This window comes from Mastomys coucha, unplaced genomic scaffold (genome assembly GCF_008632895.1).
Source record: "Mastomys coucha isolate ucsf_1 unplaced genomic scaffold, UCSF_Mcou_1 pScaffold18, whole genome shotgun sequence".
Taxonomy (NCBI): Eukaryota; Metazoa; Chordata; class Mammalia; order Rodentia; family Muridae; genus Mastomys; species Mastomys coucha.
In genome coordinates, this window is record NW_022196900.1 from 90,493,661 (window position 1) to 90,503,587 (window position 9,927).

Here is a 9,927-nt window from a genome sequence, read left to right on the forward strand (position 1 = left end):
GTGTTACACCAGTGCCCAGGCTGTGCCATGTGTTACACCTGCACCCAGGCTGTGCCATGTGTTACACCAGTGCCCAGGCTGTGCCATGTGTTACACCTGCGCCCAGGCTGTTTCCCTCCAGGACTAGAAACAGGCGAGACTATCTGGCAGAGAGGGCTGACTCCCGACTTTCCTTCTCAGCTCACCCTTTCCTCCTGTTTCTTCCCCTCCTCCGAATGCTTCTGTAGCGTCACTTTGAGAGACTCCCTGATGAGCTGAATTTCAACTTCTGAAGCGGAGAGTTTCTTTTCAAGCTCCATCTTCTCTTTGCTCAAGGCTTCTGTCTTCTGTGCAAACTGTGCCCGTAAGAAAGTGTTCTCTCGCTGCAACTCCTGCCAAAAACATTCTTAATATGTAACTGGTTCCTGTAATTACACATTTCCACTACACTCTAGGCCAAGTGTCATCCTTCTCCAGTGATTTCTACAGGCAGTGTTTCTTCTCTAGGACCAAGAGACTCAGGACCACTCATTCCTGGAATCTGTTAAGTTTTGGAACCTTACTCATTGGCCCATTGAATCAGAAATGCTAGGAACAGATCCTAGTAATCTGTGCTGTGGTAAGCCCTCAAAGTGACTCAGATGTGCACTCAAATATGAGAACCACTGTTTTAACAGCAATACTGGAGGCTGGAGAGATGGCAGCTCAGTGGTTAAGAGCACTCACTGGCTGCTCTGGCAGAAGACCCAGGGTCAGTACCTACCACCACCTGAATGGAACCACTCAAGAGCACAATCCTAATGGGCAGTGACTCCAGTGAGAAAACGGTTTTCTCTAAGCTGTTACTAGATACAAAGGAATACAAATGAGAAGAGCTCTAAACCTCCTACCACCTCTGCCACTCTATTTAACCAGGCTGGCAGATTAAGACTTCTAAGAATGCAGGGCATGGTGGCGTATACCTTTGATCCTAGCACTCAGGAGGCAGAGGCAGGCAGATCTCTGAGTCTGAGGCTAATATGGTCTACAGAGTGAGATCCAGGGCTCTCAGGCTCCACAGAGAGAAACCCTGTCTTGAAAAAGAAAAGAAAAGAAAAGAAAACAAATAAACAAAAGAGTTCTATAAGGTTGTAGAGATGGCTTAGCTGTTAAGAGTACTGGATGCTCCTCCAGAGGACCTAGGTTTGATTCTTGCACCCATGTAACAGTTTACAATCATTTGTCACTCTAATTCCAGAGATTTTTGATGCCCTCTTCTGGTTTCCACAGACACATAGGGCCAAATGAGATGGAACACTGTTTAGATCACTTGTAGCAACTGCACATCCTCTTCTGACTTCCTCAGGCACCAGGCATGAATACTGTGCACATATATATACATGCAGACAACACATTCATACACATCAATCTTTTTTTTTTTAATTTATTTTTTTGGGGGGTTTTCGAGATAGGGTTTCTCTGTATAGCCCTGGCTGTCCTGGAACTCACTCTGTAGACCAGGCTGGCCTTGAACTCAGAAATCCGTCTGCCTGTGCCTCCCAAGTGTTGGGATTAAAGGAGTGCGCCACCACCGCCTGGCTCAATCTTTTTTTTAGCCCCCCCCAAAGGATCTAAGAGGATCACTCGAGGCCAGGGCCTTACTATCTGCAGCTCTCTGTTTTCCTAGTATCTTCTAATACCAAGACATCTGACTTTCCCCTGAAGTCTTTTCTAATCTCTCAAGTTCTTAGCAAAGTTTAAGATGTTTTCTCTTGGGCTGGTGAGATGACTCAGCAGTTAAGAGCACTGACTGCTCTTCTGAAGGTCCTGAGTTCGAATCCCAGCAACCACATGATGGCTCACAACCATCTGTAATGAGATCTGACGCCCTCTTCTGGTGTGTCTGAAGATGGAGCAAGCAGGGCCGGAGCGGGGCCGGCAGAGGTCCTGACTTCAACAGCAGCCACACACATGATGGCTCACGGTCATCTGCACAGCTACAGTGTACTCATACACATAAAATAAATAAAATAAATCTTTAAAAAAAAAAAAGATGTTTTCTCTTTAAGGGCAGGACACCTTTGTCATTTGACTCCTTTTGTATTTCCTGGATATCTAAGCACAGGAAAAATACTAAATTATCATAAGAGTGCTGTCATGGGGGCTATGTTTACCTGTAGCCTCAATAAGCAGACATCCCCAAAGGGGGCAGGGCGGCCCAAAAGGGCACTGTGGACTTGCAGTTCACTCTCTCGCACTTTCTGTTCCAGCTGAGAGATATGTTTCCTTTGCCTGCAAACCAACAAAGTCAGATTTGAGATCTTGACATTAACTCTTTTATAGTATGAGCCCCTTTCCTTAGATAAAAGGGTAACAATCTTTAGACCTTGATTCTAGACATCACTTTCTGGAAGGCAGCTGTCTATGTATACTATCCCACTATACCCCAAAAGGGTGCTGGACATTCTATTTTGCTGAAAAGGTAGGATCAAATGAGAAAAAGTTTAATGGGAAAAACCAAGTAAAGATCAGCAGCATGAATCACTCCCCCAGCCTCCCCAGCCTTCCTTCCATAGAGCCCCTGTGAGACCAAGCTGCTCTACCTGAGGGAAGGCAAGGCTTAAACAAAGGGATTAAGTGGGGTCACACATGTCCTGGCCGGGGGCCCTGTCTGAGCAGAGCCTGGTCTTTCAGCACCCCTGCCATCTTACTTGTCAATAAGGAGCTCCTTTTCCTTCAGAAGATGCTCATTACTGTTCAAGATGCTGATCCACTGTGCTGGCTCTAAGGTGGGCAGTAATGGAGCAAAGGCAGCAGGATGGTGACAGACCGCTCCGTTCTGAAGCTGGGAGACAAACAGGCCAGGGAGGTTTGAGCCTGACCACAGGTACCTGGAAACACCTGGGCAGCAGTCAGTTAGAATTGGAAGTCAAGGTCTAGTCTGGCTCAGCCTGATGTTTTAAAAATAATTTTAGCTCTGATGCAAGACTGGAAAGAACTTGCCAGGCAGATGTCTGCCAACTAAACTCTCTGCTCAGAAAGTCTCTAGTTTCTAAGGTCAGTCATTAAATCAGGAGCTCACAGATAAGGAGAATACACCCTGCTTCCTCCCTTCTCATTCTTTAGCAGCACAGGTAGTGGGGTGAGGAGGCACCAGAGACAGTTTAACAAAAACAAACAAAAAAACAAAACCAACTAAGAGTGCTGGAGAGATAGCTCAGTGGTTAATAGCGCTGACTGCTCTCCCAGAGGTCCTGAGTTCAATTTCCAGCAACCACATGGTGGCTCACAACCATCTGTAATGGGATCTGATGCCCTCTTCTGGTGTGTCTGAAGACAGCGACACTGTACTCATATACATAAAATAAACAAATCTTTAAAACAATAAAAGTCCAACCAAGAGTTCAAAGACACTGCCTATCCCCACCCCTGCTGTTCTCAAGGCAGGGTCCAGGATACCACATCCCAGCTTCAAATGGTGATGTGTGTCGGGAAGGGAGCATAGATGGATGTCAGGATGTGTAGTCGGTTCTCTCCTTCTACCTTTATGTGGGTTCTGGAGATGGAACCTGTGTTCCAGGACTTCACAGCAGTGCCTTTACCTGCTGACCAACCTCACTGGCCCCTCAAAGATAATCTTTAGGGCTGGGTGTGGTAACTTTTAATCCCCGTACTCAAGCAGGTAGCTCTCCTTGAGTTCAAGACCAGTCTGGTCTATACAGCAAGCTCCAGGACAACCAGGGCTACATAGAGAGTCCCTGTCTCAAAACAACAAAAAAAAACAAAAAAGATGATCTTTAATCTTTACTTCTGCTGCTTAAACTTTCTGCTGACCCCGAGCAGCTTTACTCTACAAGACTATAAAATGTCTACTATTAGTTCCTCAAGAACTAATAAGCTATGAGAATTAAATACAGTTCTGCACGTGGACGTAAGCAGCATGCAATGCGCGTGTGATTGGTGTGAGTCCTAACTCTCGGCTTTCCCTCGACTTCTCTACTTTGGAGAATATACCTGGTCTTTTATCAGACTACCAACCAGTTCAATGGCCAATAACTACATTTTCTTTTCCTATCTACAAACATCATATTTATTTATTTATTTATTTATTTATTTTACAGTTAAAACGTATTAAAGGCAAAGTAGGCTAGAGAGATGGCTCTGCAATGAAGAGCAGTATTGTTCTCTTAGAGAACCTGAGTTCAGTTCCTAGTACCCATGTCAGATGGCTCACAACTGCCTTTAACTCCAGCTCCAGAGGATCCACACCCTTTTCTGGCCTTCTTGGTCACTGCACTCATATGTACAAACCCACACTCACATATAAATGTAATAATACAGCCAGGGCTACACAAAAAAACACTGTCACAAAAAACCCAACCCAACTCAAACCAACCAACCAACCAAACACCCTAAAACGTATAAGGCAAAGATTATGAAGTTCAAGGAGGGACATAACGTGCAAAATTCAAGAAAGAGTTCTCTACCTGCATTTGTTCCATCTGCAAACGAATCAATTCCAACTGCTGTCGACAAGTACTGAGCTCACAGGATTGTTCTCCAGGATGCCAAGGGTCAGGACTTGGTTGCCACACCTGAGAGGATAGTGACTTGGAAAGCCCAGGCGCAGGCTGGAGTCCCAAAGGGAGTACCCCACTGCTACTAGCATGTGCTCCACTCCGCTCAAATACTGCACCACTGCCTGGTGCCTTCTTGGATTCTGGCAATACTTTGTATACATCCTTGTTTGTATCAGGTCTTGGGTTGGGGAAATGGGCTCGGTAATGTGGATCTGAATATAATGTCTCTAGCATGGCTGGCTGGGTAAGAGTAGACTCCATGTTAGAAATGTCAAACTTCCTCATCTCTCCCTCTCTTTCGTGGCCCACTGCTGGAAACCAGGTCTGCTGAATCCCATTTTCTCCAACAGCACTAGGGAGATACATAAAATCTCTTGATAGGCCCGGAGAACGTTTCACTGCACCGAAGTCTCCATTTCTTGTCATCCCCACACCCTCAGTCAATCCTGACAAGGGGAGTTTAGCGGAAGAAGGCCCAGAAGCTGCAGAATTTGGTTTGGCAGGAGAGGCCCCCAAAGTAGAAGGCATCACATGGGCTGTTGGAATGGTTATGTGGCTTTTGATTGGCTGGAAGGAAGGGCTGCCACTTGAGCTGCAAAAATCTGTGGAGAGAAGAGTCTTCCATGAGTCAAGAGTAGAGCAGCAGTTTTCCTGGTCTGGCTGCAATGCCAGATATTCTTTGTTTGTTTTCAGACCAAGTAGAAAGTGTGTGATCAGAAGGAGCAGGGAGGAGTTGGAAGCGTGGTTCATGCCTATGACCCTAGCACTTGGAAGTGGAAGTAGAAGGACTATCCTGAGTTTGAGGCTAGCATGGGCTACACTGACCGTTCCGGGCCAGTCATGGCTACAGAAAAAAACCCTTCCCCCCTAAAAAAGGAAGGAAAAAAAAATCACTTACTTTAAGGGAAATGGAATAGGCCTACTCTTCTGGAGGCTGAACAAATCTAAATTATAATATAATTTAATAAAAACAATTTTCCTTCCAGGGAGTGCCAAAGCCCTCTGCCCTCCCAAAGCTCCTCAGTGAGTAATGAGCCAAACTACCTTGAGGCTAGGAGAGACAGACGGAGCTGCTGAGGACCGAGGCAGGAGCGCAGCATCTGAGGCAGGAAGGTTCGCTCTCCCACACCCAGAGCCGACTGACTGCCTGCACACTGGTTATTCTTAGTAACTCTCAGGTTTCACCCCAGCACACTGAGCACGCTCAAGTGGGTAAGTACAGAAATCTTCTGTTTTGTATCTTGTCCATTTGTCCACTGGTCTGTACTAGAATATGATTTTACACTTTTTCTTAGACTAGACTTATATTTACTTGAGGCCTAACTGGGCTACACAGCTAGTGACACCTTGTCTCAAAACAAAACATCTCTAAAACCAAAACAAGTAACAACAAATTCATCCAACTCAAATTATCCCTTGTAGTTTATACAATGTATACAACTTCCTATATTCAAGTTATCATGGAGGTACATAAAAGATTATACTAAAAAAACAAAAAACAAAATGAAATCAGTACCACCAACAACAACTAAGCCTAGAGTGGTTGAACACACCTATAATTGGAGCACACCTGGGAGGCTAAGGCAGGAGGATTACAAATTCAAGACCAGATTGGGCTACATATGAAGTTCCAGGCAAGCTGTGCTACACAGTCAAGCTCTGTTAAAAACAAGCAAGCATATAGAATTCCCCCAAAGCAGACAACTTCTGATAAGATAACCTGCATTAGCCTCTTAGGATCAATGAGAAGAGGACTTCTGAGTTAAAGGGCAAGTTCTGTAGTTCAGTAAGGACTTCAGTATGATTAAAGGTGGAAGGAATTGCAGTGTCAGCCCAGCAGGCACTCTATTTGATGTCCTCAGTATCAGATATGGGATGAGCATCATCGGCCCCATCCTGTACCCACAGCTCAGTAATGAGAAAGGACACTGAGACTACAAACACTGCTCAGACAAGGAGCTTAGACCCAGGCTTTAAAACACTGAGTCACACCAGAAGTCTCAATTGTCTTTTAGAATATTTTGAAAGCAATTATTTTCAAACTTGCACTATATCCTATGATTTTCAAAGGTATTCCAGATTCAGTTTATGGGATTTTTATGTACAGCTATAGTTCCCCAAATCATGGAGCTTTTGAGATTTCAAGGCTGTAATTCTAAATCTCTTAGTTTGAATCAGCTTAGCAACTATAGGTTGAATAATTCTATTCTGAAGCAGTTGGGACCAAAAGTGGTATAAATGTCATAAGGGCACAGACAGGAGGTAATTTGGGGATGTTTACACAGATTTGACTGGTTGGGCATCTATAACACACAATTCTGAAATTTAAAAAGCCTAATTTAAAAAAATCAAGCTGGAGGACCGGAGAATGGGCTGTCCTTCCAGAGGACCCAGGTTCAATTCCTAGCACCCACATGGCAGTTCACAATTGTCTGTAACTCTAGTTCCAGGGGATCTGACACTCTCATATAGACATATATGTAGGCAAAACACCAATCAATGCTTATAAAATAAAAATAAATTAAGACAAAAACAAACAAATCAAGCTAGACTGGATGGAGTGGTGAATGCTGTAATCCAACTAGCTGTAATCCCATTAGCTGCCTTTCAATCTGCGACTAAATAGTGACTTCGAGGTCAGCCTGGGTTACTATATGAGACAATGCCTCTAAAATTTAAAAAAATTAAAATCTTATGGCACAGGACTGGGTTAGTACAGTCGAGTGATAGAGCATTTTCTAACATGTACAAAAGCCCTTGATTAGATCTCCAGCAACACAGCGTCACAGTATAAAAACAAAAAGAGCAAAGAGTAGGCTGGGGAAGACTGTTCAGCTGGTAAAGTATGCTGACCTGAGTTTCATTACCAGCCCCCATGCAAAAGCTAAACAAGACAGCAAAACCTTTCATCTGAGTGCAAGAGAATCCTTGAGGCTTGTTGGTCTAGCTGAGTCCATGAGCTCTAGGTTCAGGTGGTAGAGTGCATCTGCTTGCTAGCATTCATGAAGTCCTGGGTTCAATCTCTAACACTGCTTAAACTGGGTAGTGTAGCATATGCCCACATTCAGAAAGTGGAGATAAAGAAGGTAAGGCCACCCTTGGCTACATAGAAGTTCTAGAACAGCCTGGGACAGATGAGATACCTTGTGAAAGAGACAGAAAGGGGGTGGGGGGAGGAGGTAGGGAAGGAAAGGAAAGAAAAAATAGGAGGAAGAGGGCAGGGAGAGAGCAGGGTGAAGGTGTGTGTGTGTGTGTGTGAAGGCCAAGACTTTAGCAAACAAACAAACAAAGCCACTGTGTGCTTGTGTGGTGCTGGAGGTTAAACTCAGGGCAAGCACTTTCCCTCAGCCCCAATAAAAATGAAACAGATTTAACATCCTTGTTCTCCTTTAAATTTTTTGAGACCGTGTCATATAGTCGTGGGCAGAAGGAATGTTAGATGGTAGAGCCACAACTCAGGTGATCCTGAATGGGAGGCAAGTACTGAGCCCTCTAGGGTGTTTGTTTTATTAGAACACGATCTACAAAGTAATCTAGGTTAACTTCAAACTTAATTGTTTTTAAATTACATTGTAAAAAAAAAGATAATTGGTTATGTGTGTGCACGGGCTCAAACACAGCACAGAGCATCTGCAGGAGGCTCACTCACAGCACAGAGCATCTGCAGGAGGTTAGAGGACAGGTAACTTTTGGGACTTGGTGTTCTCCTCCCAACAGAGGTTTTACAGAGACAGGTTCAAGAGAGAATAATCTAGACACAGGTGAAGGATGGGCCAGAGAAGGAGCAGAAGATCAGAGCACATTGCCAGAGTTAGTTTGAAGTCAAGGAGAGCAGTTCAGGAGAGGCAGAGAGACAGAGAAGCCAGATTGAATCAGTGAGTGTGGAGAGGAGTTGGAGCCAAAATAGCTGAGTTGAAGCAGCCAGTCAGGGCTCAGAAAGAAAAAGAAAGGGTGAGCTTATTCAGCTGTAAGTCTCAGAGGCTGAGAACTATCTAGGCCTAGATAAAATTACAGGAGGCTAGAGGCTTCCGGGACGAAGCCAAGGTTAACAGACCGAGGCAGTAAGCTTCTGAGACAATAATTCCCAATAAGAGAAGAAAAGCTACTTTTACCTCCTACCATTCCCGCTTTATTATATTTTTTATTACAAGATGGCATGGCGACACACTCCTGTCATACAAGTACTTGGGAGATGGAAGCAGGAAATCAACTTATTCCTGACCACACAGCAAGTTCCAAGACAGCCTGGTCTACATAAGACACTGTCCCCCAAACAAAAAATAATACACACACTTAAAAAAAAACCGACTTATTTTATCCATGAGTGTTTTGTCTACATGTATGCATGTGTACTACATAATTCCCTGTAACTGAAGTTACAAATTGTTGTGAGCTACCTGAAGTGGGCGCTAGAAATTAAACTTGGCTCCTTTACAAGAGCAACAAGTGCTTTTAACGGATAAGCCATCATTCCAGCCCCATAAATAGTAATTTTTGGTTTGTTTTATGTGAAGGGGTCTCACTATGTAGCTTTGGTTGTCCTAAACTCAGTAAACCAGACCAGGCTGGCCTTGAATTCAGAGATCTGCCTCCCTCTGCTTCCCAAGTGCTGGAACTAAAGGCATGCAACCACTATGTCTGGCCCCATAAATAGTAATTATTATCATTAGATCCTAGGCCCCATTTAAATGCCTTGTAAAGGACTTATAGATAGTTGGTTCATAGGTGCAAAAGCAAGCGACAGCTGGGCGGTGGTGGTGCACCCCTTTAATCCTAGCACTTGGGAGATAGAGGCAGGAGGATTTCTGAGTTTGAGGTCAGCCTGATCTACAGACTGAGTTCCAGGACAGCCAGGGCTACACAGAGAAACCCTGTCTCGAAAAAAAACAAAATAAAACAAAAACAAAAACAAAAAAGAAAAAAAAAAAAAGCAAGTTGCAGAGACATTAGATACACACACACACATACACACACACACACACACACACACACAAAGAGGTTACATGGAAGGGGATCTGTAAAGGAGAAGTGTGGAGAAAGCCTTGTGGGACCACTGGGACATGCATAATAGTAAAACTGGAATAGCTAGCAGATAAACTCAAGATGGGAGTAGTACAAATGGGCCTAGATTAAAGAAGGAAAAGGGGGGGGGGGCACTGATGAAAAACACTGTGCCAGGGTGATGTCTGAATGGCAGAGCACCTATAGCATGTGTAAGGAGTAAGGCTCAATCTCTAGAACCACAGAAACAAGAACAAAGATCAGGCCTGTATACTCACACCACAGTGAGACAGAACATTTGGTGCTATTAAGAAATAAGCTAGCCTGGCGGTGGTGGCGCACGCCTTTAATCCCAGCACTTGGGAGGCAGAGGCAGGTGGATTTCTGA

General features: G+C 44.3%; 1 protein-coding gene across 2 annotated transcripts in view; it reads right to left on the reverse strand.

Moving 5' to 3' along the window:
- Positions 1-9,927, reverse strand: part of Cep85 (centrosomal protein 85) — a 38,945-nt gene that overhangs the window by 16,602 nt on the left and 12,416 nt on the right. Inside the window, exons 1-5 of one of the 2 annotated variants that reach the window (XM_031379003.1) lie at positions 5,583-5,684; positions 4,446-5,140; positions 2,670-2,803; positions 2,133-2,250; positions 186-371 (exon numbers count right to left, since the gene is read on the reverse strand). In XM_031379003.1, the coding sequence (XP_031234863.1) occupies positions 186-371; positions 2,133-2,250; positions 2,670-2,803; positions 4,446-5,066 (1,059 nt within the window). In that variant the 5' untranslated portion in view covers positions 5,067-5,140; positions 5,583-5,684. Of the gene's footprint in view, positions 1-185; positions 372-2,132; positions 2,251-2,669; positions 2,804-4,445; positions 5,141-5,582; positions 5,685-9,927 lie in introns of those variants that run through there. The other variant, XM_031379002.1, reaches the window with a different exon arrangement.